Source organism: Mytilus californianus, unplaced genomic scaffold, assembly GCF_021869535.1.
Source record: "Mytilus californianus isolate M0D057914Y unplaced genomic scaffold, xbMytCali1.0.p SCAF_6, whole genome shotgun sequence".
NCBI classification, from domain to species: Eukaryota; Metazoa; Mollusca; class Bivalvia; order Mytilida; family Mytilidae; genus Mytilus; species Mytilus californianus.
The window spans coordinates 116505870-116531430 of record NW_026262712.1 but is presented as its reverse complement, the minus strand read 5'-3'; the positions used below and the strand labels follow the sequence as shown (position 1 = coordinate 116531430).

At 31.5% G+C, this 25561-nt stretch overlaps 1 protein-coding gene across 1 annotated transcript in view; it reads right to left on the bottom strand.

The window, feature by feature from the left end:
• LOC127706014 (receptor-type tyrosine-protein phosphatase alpha-like) overlaps nucleotides 1-23116 on the bottom strand; it is a 29325-nt gene extending 6209 nt beyond the window's left edge. The window contains exons 1-15 of the mRNA XM_052210408.1: nucleotides 22827-23116; nucleotides 21780-21882; nucleotides 20201-20283; nucleotides 17448-17662; nucleotides 16531-16618; nucleotides 15950-16017; nucleotides 14822-14858; nucleotides 13727-13824; nucleotides 12695-12823; nucleotides 9902-10050; nucleotides 9186-9321; nucleotides 7115-7264; nucleotides 5999-6043; nucleotides 4691-4790; nucleotides 798-871 (exon numbers count right to left, since the gene is read on the bottom strand). Coding sequence (XP_052066368.1) covers nucleotides 798-871; nucleotides 4691-4790; nucleotides 5999-6043; nucleotides 7115-7264; nucleotides 9186-9321; nucleotides 9902-10050; nucleotides 12695-12823; nucleotides 13727-13824; nucleotides 14822-14858; nucleotides 15950-16017; nucleotides 16531-16618; nucleotides 17448-17662; nucleotides 20201-20283; nucleotides 21780-21882; nucleotides 22827-23061 — 1710 coding nt within the window. The 5' untranslated portion in view covers nucleotides 23062-23116. The remainder of the gene's footprint in view (nucleotides 1-797; nucleotides 872-4690; nucleotides 4791-5998; nucleotides 6044-7114; nucleotides 7265-9185; nucleotides 9322-9901; nucleotides 10051-12694; nucleotides 12824-13726; nucleotides 13825-14821; nucleotides 14859-15949; nucleotides 16018-16530; nucleotides 16619-17447; nucleotides 17663-20200; nucleotides 20284-21779; nucleotides 21883-22826) is intronic.
• Between the last annotated feature and the right edge of the window lie 2445 nt (nucleotides 23117-25561).

The following is a 25561-nucleotide window of genomic DNA, read 5'->3' as shown; positions in this document are numbered from 1 at the left end:
TAATTTAAGCATGTCACTTATTTGGTTTTCTTCGTCCTTTACCTTTATACAAGTAGTGTGTTCAATTACGGGAACAGCAAATATTTGTCTTCACCTATTACGCTTCGACCCAAAGAATTGCCGACCTTGTTGTATTAGAATAGAAATAATTCATGGGGACTTGAATTTCTTGATTTTACCATGGGTTGGCCCTTTAAAATCAGTACAAATTCAAGCACCTATGAGTTATTTCTTCATTATTCCCGGTTTTTCTGCCAAAAACGTTTTTGAGGAATATAAGAGAAAAACACACAAGTGACATAATCATGTATATTATACGTAAGTGAATTAGGATATAATGCATACAGACGGACTTCTTATTTACATCTAATGCATATACATTACGTACATGAGATGAAAAAAATTATCTATTAGGACATAGTTTGAGTTTGCGAGACAGTTGAACGTATACTTGTACCGCATTGCGATACCTGAAGGTGATTTGGTATTTTCTACTTGTTTCAGCTTTTTATGTTTGATTTTGGTAATGTCGTGCAAGCCATTGTACAATGTATATATACCACCTAAATGAAAATTAGACTAAGTCTAATTGAGTTCCCCTCTTTAAATAAAGAATTTATTATTATAATTATTATTACCACCGTTAAAGTTGTTATGTTTAGCTTCAAACAAGAAAACAGATAGTTTAAAGAAAGCAGATACGACAGGATTTTAGACGGGTTCGGACTGAGATGTTTTAACGATATTATAAAGAAATAACCGAAATTACGGAAATTACAGAAGATTATAAAACTTACAGGCACTTGTACTGCATTTATATAATCTGATCTTCCTTTTCCATAGGATACAAGATAAACTCTCATATCACCCACTGAAAAATCCAAAAAATTGCTACTGATGGTATTTACGTTTACTTAAACAGTAATGCAATTGATGCTTGACTGCAATGATGTACGCTTTTTTAGTAATAGTAAAAGTTCAATGATAAGTTGATATTGATATTAAAAGACCTTCGAACAAAAAGGGATGTTGAGATCCCCGAGCCCGAAGGGCGAGGGGATTCGAACACCCCTTTTTGTGAGGAGGTCTGTTCAGTCCAATTAATTAATAAATCCTGTTTTGTCTGTTTTTTTAAATTAAAAAAAACTATGCCTGTAAACTTCAAAGAATAAAATCGTATTAAATAGCCTAAATGTCACATCTTTAGCAACAAGTTATGTAGGTTTGAGTGGCTCGATCAAAACGTGTATAGATGAGATATTTTCGCAAAGTTGATCATCCTTCTCAAATTGAAATACAATGTATTATATGAAAACAAACACTTTTATTTTCGTCGTCCGTCATTCCCTTTTCGCGTCTAAATGAAGCATAAACACCTTAAAAAACTTTTACCTTTCTTACTATTATAATTGCCTGACATAATCATATATTATAAATCATAATAAAACAGTAAATAAGAACCATAGTAAAAAAGCATTTAAATTTGTTTTTATAAGTGTTCAGTTATGTAGTAAAATGCAAAAATAATAAAAAAAAAAAAAAAAAAAAAAAAAAAAAAAAAATTGCGCTATTATTGAGTGATTTAAATGGAAATTATACGTTATAGCATTTTACAAATTCTTGTCTTCGGGTACTAAGTACATCGAATAATTTATGATGTTGATTGATTGTTGTTTGCTTTACGTCCAGCGGCAAATATTTCATGCATGTTCATGACGAGAACACATAAATTTTAAATACAAAAGGTAGTTCTTGGAATAGGAGGTCGACAGTGAGGTTGGACGTGAAACTTGGAATACCACTGGAAAATAAGGGTAAATTGAATAGGGACAGAAATTTAGCCGTGCACCAGCTGGCCACATCCGGACCCCTCAAATAATTGGTGCAAGAGTTTTTAATTTGCAGAGAGCGTTGATCCATGCAATCTACTCTGAAGTCGACCATCGATATTTACGTGTAGTTTACAATATCATTTAACGTTATATAGTGTTAGCTCGCTGTAGTTACTGTGAGCATTCTGTGAAACTGTATTGTTTATTGTACTTAAGTTTTTTGTATGATATTCTATACCACCGCTCTCCTGGTTGGTCCCGTTGGAGTGTGTTCGCCTCGATAGCGGGAGGTCGTTGTTTCGAATCCCGACCGGGTCAAACAAAGACGTTAACATTGGCATTTGCTGTTTCAACGCTAAACACGCGGCATTTAAGAGTACGAGCACAGACTGGTCTGCTCGGAGTCAGAAATGTGTCCGGGTAGGGTGCCTTTTCTTCCTGCAAACTGTTAGCTTGTGACCCTACACGTTAAAAATACGGCTCAGCCTGTCGGTCCAGCACAAAGCAGGGTTAATATTCCTATTATATTTACATTTTATCGTCCTGAATATGCATTTAATTTGCCGATGGACGGCATCCATTATCATCAATTATTATACCGTTACTATATAGTGAAGTGTTTTTCTTCTACTGGTTTATATTAAACCTTCTTTAATTTCCACCGATCGAAATTAAAAAAAAGGCAGGTGATATTTTTCAACCAAACACTTGTGTCTGTTGGGATATCTTTGACGGTAAATAATATTAAATCAAATGTGCCTGTTGGGATATCTTTGAACAAGATTATTAAATTAACTCTGTATTTTTTAGTCATAGGGCGATTTTGAGCTTATTATTCTGTATGGGCATTTTTCTATTAAAAAAGACTGTATGTTGACTCTTAATGTTTTGATTTATCTGTGTCGTTGGGTTGCTGTCGCATTAATGTATACCTTTAACCTTTATCTCCTTTTATTCAAACCCAAAAGATTGACTTGGGTATATAATTATTGACATCTCTAGACTTCTCCCGTCCGACAGTATACCCTTGCTAAAGGGGGGCGTCCGTTAGGCTGTTCGGATGTCCGATGCCTGGTGAAGTGAGAGTTTCACGCTATCTATACATTAAAAAACAATTTGAACAATTCTTTGAGGGGGAAATACGATCTACGCACAAGTTAAATGATTGAAGTCTCTAAACAACAACAAAGGTCAGCTAAATCTTCAAATAAGTCGCATGGTTGATTTTAACACATTGTTTGCGCCTTTTGCAAGGACAATTGTAAATGAAAAAAAAAATATTTAAATAACAAAACCGATCAATAAGACAATATTTAAAAAATAAACGAATCGGCCAAAATAAGTTGAATCCGTATATAAATTGTTGCCAACATTTTTTTTTTATCCACTTTTGTTTTTCTGACAACTATACCAGATATAAAAAAAACTTGAAACAGCAAATTTTGTCTCTTAAACGAGACTGCCGTCGATGTACGCTTCAATATATGAGTTATTGTCACTCAATGAAGATTTTTGTCTGGGTAGAATACAATGTAACCCCTGATGTGGACTACGTTATTTAATGTTGAAAAAAAATAAATGCAAAGAGAAAAATAGGAAAGAAATGCTAAAATTTACGCTTAAAAAATCAAATAAATAAAAATTGGAAAACTGTTTGAGCCAATTATCAACTGAAGACTACTGATTATACATCATTAAATGAAGCTGATTAATTGATTGCTCCCTTAATGTCCAGTGGCAAATATGTCATGCATATTCACGACGAGATGCAAAATGGATCGACCTGTAGCAAATGATAACAATTTTAGAGTGACACTTTAATAAGATAGAGCGTTGGCTAGAGGAAAAACGTATGCCGTACTAGAATAAAGTTGAACCATGATCAAAATCGTTAAGCTATTAACCCCTCCTCCCCCCTATTTTTTCTCACGGTAAACGAATGCCAAAAAACAAAACGACATGAATTTACAATCAATAACGGCCAATATAAGTAAATGAGATATGGACTTATTTTGTAAATAAATCCCTATTGCAGCCAACATTTCCCGGTTTCGGACAGGTTTACACTCAAAATACCGTCTGATTATTGACCGGAGATATTAAATCAACTACTAGTACTTTGATTCTCGGAAATTGTAAATTATGGTATTTCGCTTGCTGTTTTTTCCCGATCCTATTTTGGACCCCCTGATTCTAAGATGGTGTACCTAATTAGTCATGCCCGATATACTTTTAGTAAATTGAACCTCAACTTAAAGACCTACACTAGGTTAATAAGTTCGAGGTACAATAAGTAAACAAAAGAGATCCTTTATGAAATGAGATGTTCCAGGTATCTTAGATAATTATTTTGCGTTGAATAACAATGAAAAATGCACGAACAGGTTTGTAAATGGAAATATGATATTTGTTTATGCAAGATATATTGAAAAAATACTCTACTTTAATACGTATTTATTATGATTATCAACGTATTCTATATAAATTGAAATTATGTTGAAGGTGAAGTACGTATGTGTCATAAAGTTTTGTTGTGTCGTTTGGTAGCCCTTATATATACATTTAAAAAAAAAAATTAAACATATTTTATTAATTATCACCTGTTACATCAACCCTAATTTGTCCAGGGAATCAACTAAGGGGCCCCGCATTATTACAGTCTCATTTGTCGGGAAAAATGCAAATGAGAAAAAAAACCTCACTCTTGTCTTAAAATTAGTTTTTCTTCTTTATGAATCTCTTTTTGGAATTAACGGTCATATTTTCTGAAAGGCTTTCCTCTAAATTTCGATACCCAATTATTCTACCATTGAATATGCATTTAAAATACTTTGGAAAAAAAAGACATGACAACTTACTGGGTAGAACATCTTTGTTTCTGTTTTTCGCTAAGTTTGTTGTACTCATTGCAGCATTATATTGGTTTTGGTTCTGATCATCCTTCTTCGCATTTAGCATCTAAAGGAAAAATTATTTGAATGACTATTTTACAAACTATAAAAACGTATGATTGTTATTGGTGCACTCACGACCCGTGTTTCTAGAATAACAAAAAATTAGAAAAAACACACAAAAAACAGAAGGCCGGAATTGACAAACAGTTAGTGGTCAACGTCGCTCTGGGGATTAACAACCTTAATAGGTAATTCAGTAAATGAATATGAGATAGGATACACATTGTTGATGTAATCAACAAGAAACAGCAGCAAATATATTTGATTAAAGCGAATGATTTTCATTTGATATTGTTACATATTATGAAGCTGAAATTCACAATAACAGCAAATATTAAAGTGTTCAAAAGATTGGTTATCACTTTTATATTACTCAATGCACATAATGAAGTAGCGATGTTTACAATGCGGTATTATGTTTTGCAAAGAAAAGGAATTAAGTTGAGATTCTCCAATCAAAGAGCACATAAACTAAACGCATTACGTTTGTAGTCTGAGAATTATTCTCCTTAAAAGATGGTGAGTTTTAAAGGAGAATCTAAATGCTAATTATGTTCTGTGAATAATATTGTTTTTATAAAAACAAGACATATTTCAATCCGATAAAAAATTATTTCATCAATAATTGAAAAGCAAAGCAGAATATATGAAATTGAAGCCTTCCAAAACTATTTACTAATTACACATGTTTTTCATATCTATTTTGATTTGAACTTTATCATAACTTTATTTAAAATATGTACCATGCTTTACTGTTAAAGAAAACAAAGTAAACTAGCAAAGTTCATTCTGTTTCATGCAGTATCATCACATGGCAATGATGTATGTATAGACTTAGCATAACCAATAAAATCATTGTTCATTGAGGTAACGTAACTTTAGCCAAGTTACTTTAGCCAAACAGAGATTTCTTAACATTAAAATGAAACAATGAACTGAGTTAGAATGCAAATAAAATGATATGAAATAAAGTATGCATTTAATATAAAGATACATATGCATGCATGTAAGAAAGAAACAAAATACATTTATCTATTAATTCAATTACTAAATGCCTAAATTTCATAATTGTCAACCATTTTTCCTTTTCTGGTGGTCATTGAACTTTACTTAGAATCGGAGATTATTTATTATAAAAAATAAACATAAAAAACAGATGCACAGCCCATTTCACTAACACAAAATAATATTATAGGAGATGTTCTTACTTACTGAGGTTGATAGACCCTTTATTTCTCTTACATGTTGTTGCAGTTCCTGAATAACGTTTAATTTAAATAAATAACAACTTTCTGTCAGATGTCCATCATATTAAAAATAATGAGCCATAAGATGAACTATACGAGAAAAATGTGTTAAATAAGACGATTTCACTGTATAAAAATACGATTTTTTTATTACAAACTTTAATGATGTTGACAAGTCGTTCAAACCCAAATTGCAAATATTGTGACAGTTTTTTTACTTGTTGTTTTTTAAGAAACAGACAAAAGTTTCCATTTTGTGTTTATTTTGTAGATGTATCCTTATTTACTAAAAAGTTTCACAAATTTAATTTTGAATGCATACTGAACCATTAAAAATAGGTTTGAACCGACCTCAATACGACCAAAGATTCTGTAATGATGAGTACCTAAATTTCATACAGCTTAACTTTACATCAATAAAAATCGAAGAGATGATGTTTTTATTTATTTTTTCAATTTTCCAGAACAATTTGACATTATTCCGTACTAACTGTACATTTGGTATGAAATGAATGCCTGAGACATATATTAATTTCTCATTTTTAATAGTTTTCTGTAATTCTATTTCACTGGACACTTCATATGTTGATGTAAATGTGGCCGCTTTGTGTATATTTTATTTTATTAAGCTATGACGTGCATAATTGCAATCTATTAAAAAAAACGAATTGTTTACTCTCAAAAGAAACCTATAAGATTTCTACTACTGTTTTGGCAAAATGGGTGCAATTTGGGCCCTTCCTGGTAATTTGGTTACTTTGATATTATTATTTAAAACGTTTTATTAAATGTCAGTCTAAGAATGTATCCATTCTTTCAATAACTACTATACAAATCGGAAGTTTTGATAGGGCATGTTCAAATATAAAAATAAGAAGATGTGGTATGATTACCAAGTCTTGATAGTCTATTTCCTGTTAGGTTCATATAATTTTCGTCGTTGGGTTATAGTCTCATTTACATATATCCAATATTTTCTTTTAATTTACTTCATAAACCACAAACTGTAATTACTTACTTGATTGTGCGTCTAAATACATGTCAAATAAAATGTTGATTTCTTAAATTGTTATCTTTGTACCTTGAATTCTTTGTCCAGTCTTTGATGATTGACCGGTCTCTTATCTGTCAATATACTCGTCCACACTTCACTGAACACGTCTTTACGAATTTTTGTTTCTTTCATAGTGAAAGCTTGAAGAAGGGCATAGTGCAAACATACGTACTGATCCTGTTATGACAAAAAAGACAGCATGTTTTTATAAGCCTTTGTTAAACATACCTGGAACATTGTAAACCATCTCTCATTCGTTCAATCCGTTGATGTGTCAAATGTTGTCAAGTTTTTTGTCAGAAATATTGCATCTGCTGTAAGTCACAATCCTGTCCGACTTTGTTCGTGTTTGACATGTCATTCGAAGTGACTTAGTTTATATCGACATGTGTTTTACTGTCACGAGCAATACACAAATTTGGTATTGCATTCTAACCTTGTTTATGGTTGGTTTGGCATATATTTATTCATTTTCTTTGTGTAAAGCTGTGTGAACTTTGTGTTCAATACCATTTATTATATCCTTATGTTGTGAAAAATTCATACTGTTTTTAAGCTACATGTGTAAGTAAAGAAGTAATGTCAATAATCCCTGTATTTGTTTCACACACGGTTAAATCTATTCCAATCCTACTGGACTGGAAATAGAACTATTTTTTTAGTCTTTATCGTATATGTTCAATACATTTGTAACAATGTCACATTTTTTTCATTAAATCAAAATGTTATTCAGCACTTCATGTTGCTGTTTAAGGCGTATTGATGCAAAATTCCAAATTGTACATTATTTTGTCCCATTTTGCATCGAAGGACTACAATGTAATAATTTTTATCCTAAAGACAATAAATAACTTTTTATCAAACAGAATTTTGGTTTTGGTTTACGATTTCCGTCTTATATACTTGGGATAAAGACTCAAAATTTGCCAATTTCTGTCAACATTGTGATTTTATGGCTATCTTGTGGCTTTTATGAATAGGTGATTTGTTTAGAATTTTTAAAACAATCATTGTTAAAATCTTAAATATAAAAAAGGTGTGGTATGATTTCCAATGTGACAACTCTCCACCAGAGACCAAATGGCATATATAAAAGTTAGCAACTATACTTTACCGTACAGCCTTCAACAATATGAAAATCCCATACCGCATAGTCAGCTATAAAAGGCACCGAAATGACATAAGTTAAACAATGCAAACAATAAAAATAAAGACCTAATTTATGTACAAACAATGAACGTAATACAAATATGATATACAGCAACGGACGACAACCACTGAATTACAGGCTCTTGACTTAGAACAGGCACATACAGAATGTGGCGGGGTTAAAAATGTTAGCGTCCCCCACCCTGACTGGGATAGTGGCGTAACAGTGCAACAAATGAACAAACCTATAAAATTCAGTTAATAAGGACTAAACTCATCAGATCGATACAAAGTAGAAAAACAAGTAAGAAAAACACAGACACAAGGTCAACAAGTTTGGTTGTGTTACTTTGAGATTAAGTAAAGATAAATAGACATTTGGAAAATAGCTCTGATGTGACACAAAATCAGTTGAAATATGCACTACTCTTAGTAATTATATCTTATAGCACACGGTGCAATATAATCCCAGGAAATAGAACGCACAGCGTTGCCGTGGTTTTTGTGGAGAGTGTATGTAAATATAGCCATTCCAAACCTCTATAGAGTAAATTATTTTTGAAAGATTTTGAATGCTTTTAAACATATTGTTCGAAAAGTCATTATTATTGTTTTAGATCAGAAAAATTATCTACAACGAAATATATTCTATATGATTCTATATTTAAACTAACAACTCATGATAAGTAACAAGTTTCTATTTAAAATTAGTCAGAATCTAACAGTGGAAAGAAATAAATATTTTATCATTCGATCATTGTTTACAAGAATAATAATACAATGAAAGTTTGAATGAACTTAGGATTAAAACCTGGCTATCAAGGACACGCGTTTTCCCTGGTTGACTATGCACACCCCCTTCTTGTAAACCAAACTTTATATTGCCTTGCATGACATTTGATGTTAACGAAATTATGATCTACTTCTTTTAAATTTTATCAGTTTTTACCGGAGTTTGAATCATATTCATCCGGCTGTATCTCATTTTCTTCAGAAATTTGAAAATGTCAAGAAATTCTGTAGTACGACCTTCCTCAAACAGAGCATCAAGGGCAATATATGTCCCAGTTCTTCCAATACCAGCGCTGAAAAAAAATCAACAAAACAAACCATAAGAATGAAAGGAGACACGCATATTAGTATTTAGGCGTCTTCAACTGTTGACAGCTAGCTTTTCAAGAACGTTTTCTTCATTTTGTACCCGCTTCATTTGTATAATCAAACACTTCTTTATTGGCTATTCGAACAATAGCTATAATGTCTCATCGTGAAACAGTTTATTTCTCGAGGTACAATATACTTATAGCCAGTAAATTAGTGTATAATGATGTTAACCTCATGATCTTTTTTGTGTTTTGTGTTGTTGGGTTGTCAACGTATATTTGTTCCACCTAACAGAAGTTCCACTGGAAACTTTGTTATAAACAATGTCATAATATCTGTTCCTAATTGAACAAATATTCTATACCATGTATTCCGTTAGGAACATATACTGTAATATTTATTCCATTAGGAACTTATATTATGAAGGAAATTCTATTTCGTGACAGGGTAGCTGTCTTAATTACTTTACCCTATATTCATACATATTTTGAAGGTAATTATGTAAACACTTATTGATATATACTAGTATCAAATTACTGAAAAAAGTTTTGACAATTTTACCTGCAATGCACCAACAAAGGTCCTGAATGTCCAGCTTTCGTATCAGACATCACATGTCTGTGAAACAGTACAAGATACAATGGATCTGGAGTTCCATGATCTGGCCAAGCTGTGAAATGGTATTGCGTCACCTTACGCTTTTTGTTAGTCTGGAGAATGGAAATAAATTGTATTAAACGTTACGTATTGATATAAAACATGTTTGAAATACATGTACTTTTTATACTGTCCATTTTAAGCTAGAATTGCGGGTAGCCAAAACAAGGAAAATTTTTGACAACATAACAACACTATATTGCCTAAACATAACAAACTTCCTGAATAATAAAAAAATGCTTGCGGAAGTAACAACCTTTGCCCAAATTCAAGTCTTTGAATCACCAAGGGTTGGCATGGTTGAGGTGTATGGTCACATAGACTCCTCCTATGCAGCAGCAACAAGAGAGGCGTCAGTTTGGCTGTGCAGGATATATTCATATTTAGGCTCCTGCTTTCAAAATAGAGACGTTTACATTATAGACTTATTGCAACAACATTTTGATTGGAATAGTTGGCCTGTTGCTCGGCTCAATTTATGCATCTTTCCCTATAACCGTATTTCCAGTGGCAATATCTAAACTTATTATACATTATTTACTGTAAAATAAAGACATAATTTTGTCATATTGAGTTCAGTGTATGTTTTATATTAGTCCATTATCTGTTTGATGGCTAGTATTTATATTTCTGTTGGTTTTGTGAAGGTAACAACGAATTTCTTGTTTCCCAGTGGAGAAAAATATACAGGCGACATACGTATATAGATCATATAGATCATGCTAAAACCTTGCTTTAGGATTAAAATTTAAAGAAATGGAATGAAATTTATCGTTCTTCCTACAGAAAATCGGGTAATTGAGTCTTGATATTAGCTATAGGCTGCTGTTTCCTCGTTTGTATTGTTTCACATTTTCATGTCGGCGCCTTTTATATCTTACTATACGGTTTGGTTTTTTTTGTCGTTTCTGAAGGTTGTAGGGCGACCTTTATTTGCATATCCACGTCATTTAAACTCTGGTTGATACTTATCGCATTTGCAATTATACGACATCTCTAGGCCTTCTCTTTATAATGTTTTTTTTTACTTTACGTCCAGTATCACATATCTCACTCATATTCAGGAGGAAGAGAAAAATATAATTTGATTAGCTAACGCTCACATTAACAGTAATAACAGGACAATGCTGATTTGTTCCACCAGGCATACAAGCAAATCTAATTATATTTATCTTTAAATAGCTTCTTTCAAATGTTCATAAGACTTTAGTATGTCAGATATAATTTTTTCTTATTTTTCAAAATGTTTCTTTTATATTTGTCATTGTTGAAGGTCGTATGATTTTCATTTATTCACTTCATTTGAACTTTGGTGGATAGTTGTTCTAATGGCAATCATGCCACATCTCCTTATTTTTTCATATTGATAATGTTTTAGAACAGTTTATTTCAAACCAAAAGTATTACAACTTATAGCTATTTTAGAAATACATACATGTACTGCATAACATAACATTTTGAAAAAAATAAGAGGCAAGACTACAAAGTATAAATAATACGATGGATTGTCATGATTTTGTTTTTTGATTATTGGACAATTTCTTAAGATTTTGGGTTGAAATTAACTTAAGTATTTAAAACAGATGCATTTGTTAACTTTTTAATTTACAATTTTCTTATGTTGTCATTTTCTGGACCTTTTAAAACAAAAACGAAATTACTATCCATTAACACCATAATTACATAGAATACATATACATAGATATTTCACTTCTTGCTCTTTGAATGAATCTACCGTATTCAATATTCAGCTTGTGTGAATGAAGTCTATACTTAGTTTAACACATTGTAGAGATAAGCTTTTTGTCAAAAGAACTGTAATTGAAAATCATCCACAAGATGTTTATAAATAGAACATTTTGATTTTAAATAAGGACATAGACTAGATACATGCTTTTCTTTAATGGTCGTGGCCTGTTATCTATTTCTTGCATGAATAGATAGTTATCGTATCACACTGCACGGAGCGTGATACGAAAAAGTGATACAAAAATCTGCGTTAATCTGATTGGGTTATCCAGCATCATAAGACGATATTACAGCATTTCCATTGGCTATTCGTTAGGTCATTGATGAATTTCAAAGGCAACGGACATATGTGATTTCTTCAATAATATACAAAACACTCATATTTTTCACCGGACAATCTTCTTTTTGTCAAATTCTATTACATTCTGAAGCGTACAAAAAGTCTTAAAATGTCTGATGTTAAAGTTTGACACCGAAAAAGGACATATGACGTCATACTGGAATGTGCAAAAGACTAGATCAACGATTCGTGGAATTTTTAATAAAACACAATGAGAGTGTTGACCATAAGAGAAATAGGTTAAACAACTTGTGAGAATGGGATATCGCCTGATATCAACTCTCGTTTTTTAATTTAAATAGTAATAATAAACTCGCCGAAGGCTCGTTTATTATTATATTGAAATTAAATAACTCGAGTTGATATCAAGCGATGTTCCATTCTCACTCGTTATGAAACCTATAATAATCAAACTCTCTGTTGGAACTTGGTCATTTTCTGCATTTGCTTTTGGGTTCAGTACATCAATTATGTAGACAAGTTTCTAACGTACTCTGGAAAGCTTACAACAAACATAAAAACAGCAGGAGGAATTGACCAAGAAAGTCTAACCATCTGCAACATTTTATTGTTAATTGACGTCCAATAAATAATGTACTATAAAGTACCTTTTTGTCTTCAATTGTTATTTCTCTTGTGACATATGCTGTTCTTTCTTTTTCATCATTTAGACGGAGACTCAAATTTCCATGTACCATTTGTTTACCACCACTAGGCCAGTATTGTTCACACTTATTCTATTCATGAAGAAATTAACAGATGTATTTTCTTTTAGTAAAATGTAACATTCATCATATACAAATTGGACATGATGGATATATGCCAGTAATTGTCTTTTGAAAATACCGTTTTATTTCATATCTATAAAGCATTGGAAAGTAATTTTTTTTTTCAAGCTAACCTTACCAATTAAGTTGAGATAGTTCTGCCTCATATTTTGACTTACATATAGAAGTTGACATTGAGTGTCGAGAGAGACACAAGTGTTGATTCACAACTTCTTAATTGTGAATTTCCATTTCTGTGTAGCAACATTCCAGCAGCGCCTGCCTACGGATTATATATCTCCTAGTTGACATAATATTCCAGAGATTTTATAGCGATCGTGATTTCCATGATAGAGGGTTGCTACTTACGAGGGAACTATTAAACCAAATTAAGCTATTAAGTTTCAAATGGTGATGTTTGAATTATCGCTTAGAAAGGTTAACGGACTCCGTCACGAGTTGTTTGACCGTTATGGAATATTTGTGATATATGTGACGACGGATATGATCCAATTATCGTAGTCACGATCCTGTCCTCTTTCTCGATCGTGTGCTTCCGAATACAACTTATCACCGGGTCTGTACACATATAAGGAACGCAACGGGTGCCACATGTGGTGCAGGATCTCATTTCAATTCACATGAGCAGTCCCCCTACCTGGTTTTTAGTGGGGTTCGCGTTGCTCAGTGTTCAGGTTTCTAAGTCGCGTAATGTATACTGTTGTTTGTCTTTCGATCGTTTTTTATGCCATAGCATTGTCAGTTTGTTTTCGACTTATGGGTTTGAAAATTCTTTTGTAACTTTCGTCTATCATGTAATGATTGTGTATTATTTTTTCAGCTTGTTTATTTGTTTACATTAGTTTTTTTTACCTTAATACCTTCCACCAAGTTTGTCAACATTACAATTTGATAAATATTTTCCTGCCATATCATTTTCCAGTGATCTGCCACTGTAGTTTTGATTGGACCTGAAAATCAAAAGAAATCATAATGATGTCCTATCGCGTCAGCCGATAGGTCTGAGACAATTGTTTTGATTACTTAGATTATGATGTTTGAATAATTGTTTTGGTCAAGATAAACGATTTGTGATTCTAGCTGTAGTAAGCAGTATCCGTTTGTGTGCCAACCCCTACAGTGAAATCTAAGATAGACGTCATAAAGTTTTTTTAATAAACATGCAGATAATTGTTTTGTCTTTTTCCCCTTAAATGGTTCTAATTCTTTTGAGTTATTTCTTTTTTATCTGTAAATAATTGTCTCTCGTTGTTCTGTGTGAATGGCTTGTATATATTTGAAATTGTTTTAATCAATGTGATGTGTATTTGTTTGTACAAGGGGAGACGTTATAACTAAGTAAAATTGTTTGATTTCTTCTAAACATTTAGACGGACAATTATCGGTTAAATGAGGATAAATTTGATAGATATGAAGATAAACTTTGCCTTGCAACATGCCACATACTGACCCCTTAAAGAGTACAGTTTAACGTACAGAGAGCACGGCACTCTCTCTATTCGAGGCATTGGATTTAATGTCCCAATTCTGACCGGACATGGCTGCATACGTGTACATCCCACACATCCGAGCGGACGCCGAATTTTGACAAGGGTTTTACTGCCGGTCGGAAGAAGACCTGTTGTGACCATATTTCTATCTTTTGTTCAATCCACCATTTCAACATAAGGAAATGCATGTACCATGACAGGAATATGACAGTTGTTTTCCATTCGTTTGATGTGTTTGAGCTTTTGATTTTGCCATTTGAAAAGGGACTATCCGTTTAAAATTTTCCTTGGAGTTCGGTATTTTAGTTGTTTTACTTTTTGTTATTCAATATGAATTTAACTGTGTACCACTCAGACGTAGATGAGTTGTTGTATTTGTTTGTTTCATAATCAAGTATTATTGGAATTGTGAATATATATCATCTTTCTTGAATTTGAATTTATCAACATTGTTTACCTTGACACGCAATATAGCATTTTTCCTTTTCAAAACCCTGAAAGAAAGTCAAACATATTTTTATATAGTAGTAATTAATCAAATTCATTTTTATGTTTTTCTAATTATCAATCGAAAATCGAAAATACTGTGAAACAGGTAAAGGAAAAAAAACGATCGACCGATTTTTCTTTAAAAAGGAATATTATATTAACAAGACCCTGTTTTTTTTTAACTTAAAAATCATACTATTAAAGCTTCACATTTGTTACAAAAGTAAAGGATACATTTTATTAATCTTTTAAAAAGAGTCTAATCTAAAGTATCATACTTGTAACGAAAATAAATGGATATATTTAATTACTCTTTTAAAAAGAGTCTAACCTAAGGTGTCATACTTGTAAGAAAGGAAACGAATAACCTAAAGCTTAATACTTGTTCCAAAGTAAAGGATACATTTAATTTCCCTTTCAAAAAGAGTCTAACCTAAAGCTTAATACTTGTTCCAAAGTAAAGGATATATTTAATTTCACTTTCAAAAAGAGTCTAACCTAAAGTGTTATACTTGTAACAAAAGAAATGGATATATTTAATTACTCTTTTAAAAAGAGTCTTACCTAAAGCTTAATACTTGTTACAAAAGTAGAGGATACATTTAATTTCACTTTCAAAAAGAGTCTAACCTAAAGTGTCATACTTGTAACAAAAGAAATGGATAAATTTAATTTCCCTTTCAAAAAGAGTCTAAACTAAGGTGTCATTCTTGTAAGAAAAGAAATAGATAAATTTAATTTCACTTTCAAAAAGAGTCTAATCTAAAGTGTTATACTTGTAACAAAAGAAAAGGATATATATAATTACTCTTTTAAAAAGAGTCTAACCTAAAGCTTAATACTTGTTACAAAAGTAAAGGATACATTTAATTTACCTTTCAAAAAGAGTCTAACCTTAAGCTTAATACTTATTACAAAAGTAAAGGATACATTTAATTGCCCCTTTGAAAAGAGTCCAACTAAAGCTTCATTATTGTAACAAAAGTAAAGGATACATGTAATTTCCCTTTTAAAAAGAGTCTAACTAAAGCTTCATTCTTTTTACAAAAGTAAAGGATACATTTAATTTCCCCTTCAAGTGTCGAACGCTACTTACATCGACGTAGTTGGCATTAATATAATCAGATCCTCCATTGGAGTTCAGTATGACTCGAGTGTGATCATCTACAATGTGCATTTTTAACATGAATAAGTCATTCTTTATGCAATATCTTTTTTCACAACAATATTTTTCTTCTATGATGTAGTATAGACAAGAGTCCGAAAGTTCGATTTACTTGAGTGTATTAAATTTTGACATAGCTAATAAAACATTCATAAACAGAAACAGGCTACAGGTAGATATTCACTCGGACAATTGTTGTCCGCTGGAACGGAAAAGAAGTAAACAGTGATCATGTTATGCACGATTATATTAATTCTCGATATCAAACCATTTCGGCTGTTTTTTTTGGCGGAAAACATTTAAATACATTAAAAATTGTAAAACAAAAATCCCTGACATTAACAAAAGTATTCAGTATTCAATTCTGATCCCTATTTGCTCTCGAGCAAGGTAGCTTATATTCCATTTCCAGATTTTTCAAATAAATCATGCGAATCTTTAAATAAATATGTAAAGATGTAAAGTAAAACTGTGTCGACCCCACTTTACCTTACTAAAATAATTTTACATACATGGAAATGTTGTTTTAAATCTGTTCTTTGGCATATTTTCCTTTGTTTGGGCATGCGTTGTCGGATGTACCGCTACATTTGGTATGCTCTTATGAAATAAAGAAGAGAAAATATAAGCATTGTCTATTTAATTTATAATCAAAAAGGAAACTCAACCTAATGACCAATTGGCATGGGTATTACGATACCACTTAGTTTACCACTACGAAAAAATATATTTGTGTTTTAAAAACAAGGAAATATAGTGTAATTAACTTTTTTACAGAATTTTTGTAGAATAATTTTATCACTAATTGTTGGAGGAAAACATTTACTAAATATTGATAAACCTGTGTCATCAACTCCAACAAAAGACGTTAATTATAATGGTTCTATATATTCTGTTTAGTCCTGTATATTGTATTGCATTTGTTATTCATTTGATTGTATAACAATTGTTCACTACATATATAAGTAAAAAAGTTTAAAGGTACCAGGCCTACAATTTTTTCGGTATATAAGATGCGCTTTTCGTCTATATAAGACTCATCAATGGCGGTCGAATCAAAGGCAGTGAGTAGGAAGAATGGCTATACCTATACAAAAGTATTAACAAAAATACCGAACCCCACGATAAATTCGAAAAGGGGGAAGTGTATTAAACCTACAAAAAATCAAACGTCAGACTATATCAACCAACGGAACCAATGGGTCTTGATACATTTATCGATATATGTTTGTGTAATCGTCATGTTATATTAGTAGTTATCATCATGGAGTTAACTGTCATGCTAAATAAACTCATCATAGATACCAGGCTTAAATTTCTGTACGCTAGACGAGCTTTTCGTCTACAAAAGACTCATTAGTGACGCTCGAATCACAAAGTTAAAAAGGCCTGATAAAGATCGAATTTGAAAAGTATTGATGCTAATTACCTTATATTCATTTTTAAGTTCCTCGTTTCTTTGTCTTTTCTCAATATACTGTTTTAAGCCTTCCACCCTGATACACGAACTTGGTACATCTGATAAGTTATAATATTCATTATCTCCTGTTAATATTTGAACTGTGGATGGCTTTATGTTCTCTGCAGGAGAAGTAGACACTCTGGCAACATTTAAATACAATCCATTGTCCCTGTTACCACGCCCTACAAATGGGTTATCGTGTCTGTAGTTTACATAACGCGTTTCATTATTGTAAGACATTATTTTTCAACATTTTTTTTTGTCTGCACAAGTAAAAACTGTATATTTCTCGTATGATTTGCATACCAATATTTTTTTTTTCAGGTAAAGGCAATATATGCAAATTAGATTTGGAAATATAGCGAAATAAAAACTGAATATATAGAACTGGATGTGATTATAGCTATTATATATTGGTATACATAATGCCTTTATCCAAGGATGACTCATGGAATCAAAAAAGCTTATATCCATTGGAGTCCTTATATTGTATATAGTAAAATAAATCATTTATCATTCAGTTATATAACAAAAAATAGTATATATGAATCACAGCTCAAAACTTTCATATGGAAAAATAATCTAATAAAATTTAAAATCTGCATCTGACTTTGACCTCATATTACACGTTAGCTTTTTTCTTCTTACTTAAAATTTAAATTTTGATTTCGAATTGACATTAAAAAGTAAAATAACAAAAATACCGAACTCCGAGGAAAATTCAAAACGGAAAGTTCCTTATCAAATTGCAAAATCAAAAGCTCAAACACATCAAACGAATGAATAACAACTGTCATATTCCTGACTTGGTACAGGCATTTTCTGATGTAGAAAATGGTGGATTGAACCTGGTTTTATAGCTAGCTTAACCTCTTACTTGTATGACAGTCGCATAAAATTTCATTATATTGACAACAATGTGTGAACAATACAAACAGACATTCTACCTGATCTGGGAAAGCATTCCAGTTTTTAATTCCATAAAAAACGAAAGTAGATTTTTCAAAACCCGTATTACTTGGAACACTTACAAATACTTGAACGTGATTCGTCCGTTAGAATTCCATTGGTAAACACTTTGATAGACCATGTTGCCGAAACTAATTTCGTAACCTGTTTACATTCTATGTCGATTTTGACGTGATATATTCATGCGCGATACACATGAATGGAAATCCTAAGTCTCAAGAAAGATAAAAATGAAGAACAAAAGATACCGAATGTTTAGGTTGAAAATTAGTATGCTTAAACACATTTTGTCTCAGGATAGTTTTTATGTAAACGGGGTTGCTTACTCACAATAGGTTCATAAATGCGCTCTGAAAATTAGTCAGTTTGTGTGAGTTTGTCGGCCGACTTTACAAATCAATTGCCCATAGAAAAAAAATGTTAATTCCTGCGATAAATACATTTTAGTTCCATATATCTGAACATATTCATTTGCATATACCATAGTTTAACATGTAAAACATATTTGGTTTATTACATACAAATTGAAAGACCAAGCTCGAATATAAAATATTTACAGCGATTTAAATGAGAGTCAATTTTTTTTATTATAATGAGCTGCGATGGACTCGAATAGTCTTGTCTTGATTTTGTACAAAATATCTAGTGTTGAGTTGGCATTCCTCAGTCTAAGTTTATATTGATTGATTTAATAGGATTTAAAATCAACGGAATTACACTAGGTACAATACATAAATAAACAATGACAAAGAAAAAATTCAAAATCAGATACAATTAGAAAATTTCGCCAAAATATTACCATATGAAAAGTCAATGAACATGCGCAAAGATGCTGACAATGTACCTATGATAACCAATGAAGGTCAGTGTGTTCTTATTTGTGATGGAGTCCTTGGTAATTTGTTTTTGATACAGTTTGATGCTGTTCTAGTCTCGCCTTAAAATTTTAGTTTTTATAAATAAGGTTATTCAATTTGTTTACTTTTAAGATTATGTCGTACTAAAATAAATATAAGGACCATCTTTATGTAGAAAAGATGGAAATACAGGACAATTTCTGTGCATTTATACTATTATAAGAATAAATACTATCATATAACTCCAAAGCAGAATAATTGTCACTTTAATGTCAGTCAGATATAGTTTTTACAACATTTCATATTATTTTGTAACAATTTTTTTCATAATCTCCTATTTTAACCCCCTTATTGCCTCATAGACAAAATATAGACATTAGGGAAATACCATTTGCCATAACGGAGATTGGCGAAAACAGATAGAGTAGCACTATTAATTTATTTCCTATTGTCAACATTCATAAGAACCATTTGCAATAATTAAGTATGATATTTACCTCAGGACATAGCATTTACAGCATAAGAAAGAAAGCTGTACGTTGCCAGGGAAAGCGTCCTCTGCAATGCCGCCAGGCGAACCCCCAAAAAAATACGATAGGAAATATAACTTAATGGTTTAATATCATATCTACTAATCCTGTGTCCGAAGGACTAAGGTTGCAAAAACATTTCTTTTGATCTGAAGTGCATGTTAAAAATAAGAAATGGGAAAATAACATTTGGGAAAATGGTAATCGTCAGATTTGTGATAGATCATGGTTTGAATTCATCTTCGTTACTTAAAGGATTCAGTTTTGAAGTAGATCTTCTAATAATGTAGTATCTTTAATGGCATCATCTTTTTTTTTCTTACATTAAACCAGTACCTGAAATTTGTAGAAAGAATAAACTCACCGTCGGTGAACAATTCAACATTTTCTGCATTACTTATTGTTTCTTGTCGTAACGGTTTTCCGTTGTTCACATTGTTGGAACGTCTGTAGAAAAAAAAATCCATTCATTGATAATATATTTAACTTATTGGAACAAAATGAGGAATCTAAAACATTGAACATAATTGAAAACGACTTGATTTATAAACAACTTTTTTTAAATTAATTTATAATAGTTTACTTTTTTATATTTTTTGCTGCAATAACAGCATTGATTGTTGATTTTAAATGTATGTTTTTTAAAATGAAATAAAGACTGAAATGCATGCAATTTATAAATATATATGTATCGTCAATGCTCAAAATAAATCATCAGCCCCTCCTGCAAAATCGTTTTTTAAAGACAGTGTGTCTTATTGATGGTTTGTAAAAGAAAATGAGATAGATATGTTCCAATGAGCTAAAACACTAATAAATACAAATTATCCTGCAAGTTTCATTTACGCTTGCTTTTTACTGACTCTGATCTTCCTGAGTGGTGATCAAATTCTTGCAAGAAGAAAGTTCTAAGTGCTGAAGTTGAAATCAAAATTTTACAGACGCCATCACAAGTACGTTGACCGCTATTGTATATCTGTTTCATAGATGACGACGGAAATATTCCAATTGTCGTCACTACAATCCTGTCCTTTTTCCCCGAATGTGACCTACCGAATTAGACTCACCACCGGGTTTGTACTTACATGAGCAACACAACGTGTCTGACATGTGTATCAGAATTTGCTTACCCTTCCGGAGCACCTGGAGTCATCCAGGGTTTTTGTGGGAGTTCGTGTTGAGCAGTCTTTGGTTTTCTATGTTATGTTTTGTAAAGTGTTGGTTGTCTTTTGATCATTTTACGTTTTAGCCATGACATTGTTAGTTTGTTTTCGACCAATGCGTTTGAATGTCCATTTTCTATCTTTCGCCTCTACTTTTTTTCGCTTATACTAAACTACACAAGGAGTATATTCTGGCTATTAAGATCAAATCACTAAAATATCGTCATGCTTAAACTTGATCACTCAGTAAGATCAGAGTCAGGGTTACTAAAACTCGATAATGAGACCAGCAGGATAAGTTGTATTTAATAGTGTTTTTGCTCATTGGAAAATATTTCTATCATATACCTCTTTTAACCATCAATATCACGTTGAAATTTCGTTGAAAAACAGTTTTGCAAGATTATTTCAAACAATCAACATTATTATATTGCACCAAAAAATAAAAAAATGTAAACTTTTATATAGTATTGTTTTAGAGTCCCACCTCTGGGTGCAGGATTTTCTCGATGCGTTGTTGGCCTTGGGTTTTTTTTCCGCTTTTTGATTAGGATGTTGTCTCTTGGAGACACTTTCTCCGTTTTCATTCTCTATTCTATTATATATACTCATGGAAATATTCTAGATTTCAAATTAAAAATAGGCCCTGTGAGATGTACATATATGTTTCACACTACATCATGACTGTAACATGTAACACATAGCGGTTAGTATTTAAAACAAAAAACGATAATATATAGGATTATCAATAAAATACAGTTAATAATAGAAATAACATACCTCCGAAACAAGACAACCAAACCAATTAGAACCAATATAGCAATTAAAGTTGCGAATACACCACCAACTATCGCTCCTGCTGTTGATACATTCTTTTCTGGTTCTGAATAAACAATAATTAGTTATATAACTTATAGAAAAAAAAGCATTATATTGCAGTTGAAAAAATGATTTAATGATTGATTTTTGCTTAATGTCTAGTGGCAACTATTTTATGCATATTAAAGCCAACATACATAGAAACGAACTATTTGATAACAACTGCCATATTCCTGACTTGGTACAGGACATTTTAAGAAAAAATGATGGGTTGAACCTGGTTTAATGGCATGCCAAACCTCCCGCTTTATGACAATGTTAAAAAAAATTAAAACGCTAAAATGACAACACTACGTGAAAGAAATACAACACAAAGACACGCAAGAACATTCATCACAGAAAAACGCACAAACAAATAATATAATAGTAAAATTACTCAAATGCCAAAAGAATAAAGACTAAAATTTTTCGTTCAGATTGAATACTTTTCAGAAAAATGAGGGTTAATCAATTTTAACGAACAATTTCAGTGTGTTTGATTTCGATATCTTTGAAACTTATTGTTAAACACACAATATTGCAACTGTGTCTTATGTACATGACTGATGTCTGCTTATGTCTGAACGATGTCTACAGCACATATGACAACGGATATTTCCTTCCATTGCAAGGTAAATTCTGTCATACCTGATATTTTCATTACGCACAATCTATCCTCTTTTCATCAACAAAGATATTTTTGACAATTATCTTATTTGATGGAACAAGAAAATGTCAGTCATGTTCATCCTGTAAGGCAATTTTCAGACGTTAAATCCTTTTTGAATCAAATTCAGATAAGCTTATAATCTGAGTTGTCAGTAGCTATTAATCTCTTTGGTAAAAACAAAAATTGATCATCAAGAGCTACTGATGGATTATTATTGAGCACAAGTTAACATTAACGAGCAATGCTAACTGAACCTTTGTTGGAATTATTTTCAATACGACAATATATAATGCATATACCTCTAATTATAAGTTGAAGTGTTTTGCTGTGTCCAGTACCGACAGAATTTTCCACAACACAGATATAATTTCCAGAATCACTTTGTGTTGTACCATATATGACTAGCACAGGTATTTCCACTGAACTGCCATTATATTTCGTTCTGAAGGTGTCTGATGATTGAATGATGTTGTCATCCTTCTTCCAATAAACCTTCGTTGGTTCTGGGTATGAATCATAAGAACAATCTAGCATTGTATCACTGCCTTTAATAACCTTCTTTATTTGATTAGACAAAAAAACAAGTGGAATATCTAAAAAAAAAAAAAAAAAAAAATTTAGCATACTGATTATGATACTGATTACGCCAGGCAGGACGAATAGTAATAATAATAATAATGTCAAATATTTATAATGACGGTTCTTAACGGTTTAATCATGTTTTTGATATGGTAACCTTTAAGAAAAGTTTTATACTCCGATCAAAATGCAAACCAATCCTAATTTGTGTCCCTTTTTGATTTTTTTTTATATTTGTCTGCGACGGATTCTTCAACGGATTCTTCATTAAAAATCTTGTATATGTCTAACAAAATAACTTGAACACATTGTAATCATTGCATCGGAAATCGTCCTCAGTTTTGGTGTTGTTTGTGTTGCTCAGTCTTCAGTTTTCTATGGTGTGCTTTGAAAAGTGTTGTTTTCTTTTTGATCTTTTTTGTTGTTTTGTGCCATGGTTTTGTCAGTTTGTTTTCGACTGATGAGTTTGCATATGACTTTGATATCTTTCGCCTCAATTATACACAAGTTTAATTATATTGATTTTGAACTCATTTTCATGAGAGTAATAAACCTGGTCAAACACTATTGAAAAACTGCGTGACAAAAACAAAATATGTACCAAGGTGAAACTCGGTTTATTTGATTTTTGAAATCAAATTCCTGAAGCGGCCTCATCCCGGGTAAACAAGTTTGAATAATTTCTCAGTAAAATATATTTCTTGAAAAAAGTTCTACAACATTTCTTCTTCCATTCATAAATAAGAGATAAGATCGAACTAAAGCGATTAAAGTGCGAAATAAGTTATCTTCAACAACAAAGATCCGGTCAAGTTAAAAAATGTAAAAAAAAACAACATATGTTCAATAATTTTCCTATTCATATTAATTGATGATGAAAAAATCATAAACACCTTATTGTTGGGTAAAATCATAAAAATTTATTAACAATTACATAAGAAAAAGATAAAATGACTGGAAATTGTCTTATGTAGCAAGGTGAAATCCAAACCCTTCCACCTTGAACTAAATTGTCTGATAACGAATGTCTGAGAACATGTCAGTATCTAACAATCGTACAGGAATTCCTCAACCTGCTTTTGAAGTGCGATGCGATGTGTCTAAACTCCGACAGTAACATTGAGAAACTTAAAGTTATCTAGTTGAATCAAATTAAAGGCAATAGCAGTTTACCAATGTTGAAATCTTATAAATTCATTTAGAAGATACAAATCAAGGTAAAACTGATGGAATCGCGCGAACATTGAAACAATTTATCTGTCAATATTATTGTATAATATTTTATATATAGTTTCATTCTTTTTTGGGGGGTTTAGTTTGTATTGAACGTTGTATGACTATACACATGTCATTTACAGAATGTTTTGCTCTTTTACTTCGAATTCATTTGTAGATTTCTTTGTTTGGGTTGATCCGCTCTTCAACATGTGTATTAGATTTATATTATTTCAAAACGTAAAGCTGTGTTTCTGTTAAAGAACATGATTGCTTGATGATTTTCGATTTGTATTACGTTAAGCAATAACAATGGTAACTACTACACCTTCAGTAATGACGTTGTATACTGAAAAATTAAGAAATTTAAGTGTTTTCTGCAAAATTGATTTTTGGGCGCTACTAATGTTGATAAATACACAAACATTCTTTTCAATCTTCACCGACTTATATATGAACATCTTTTAAAAAGATACGAAATTCTAATTCAAGCCGAATGTTGAGGGGAAATATATTGAACAACTAATCTTTGTGCAGCTAGCATACATGGAATAAATATTATTAACGATAATATTTTTTATAATTTTTGCAACGGCATGCGTGCTAAGTGTGCAAAATACTAGATTAAATGGCACTGTCTGTTCCACTTCGAAATATTAGTTTTGAATGTTCCTTTGGCATGTTCCGCCTTATTTTTAATCATGTTTTGACATAGTTTGTATTTACACCAAATCATGATATTAGAATGCTTATTATATAACTACCTTTGACGTAAAGCTGTATTGTTGTACTTTTCGCGGTCACACTTCTGTAAGATGTTTCACATGTGAAATTTCCCCGGTCTAAATGACTGATTTTTTTAATTTCGAGTGATGGATCATTTACATTCCCCCCGGCATATATTTGATGATTGTCTAACTTCAGTTTTTTATCATTCTTTCGCCAAATTACTCGATCTCCACCAGACACATCACAACGTATGGTATACGAGGCATTTGCAGTTACTTCATGAGACTGTCCTTTAATTGAAGCAGCTGTAAATAATTAAAAGATTCAGTAAAATCATGACATATTATAAACGAAAAATTAATATGAAACAAATATATCATGACCGATTAATAAATACATATACACTCACAGAGCCCGATAATATGCTTAAAAGCTTTTACCAAATCAGGAACGTCTTCACAATGTTTGTTTTGATTTAACAAGGACTTTTAAATATTGTATCATTCCTTAA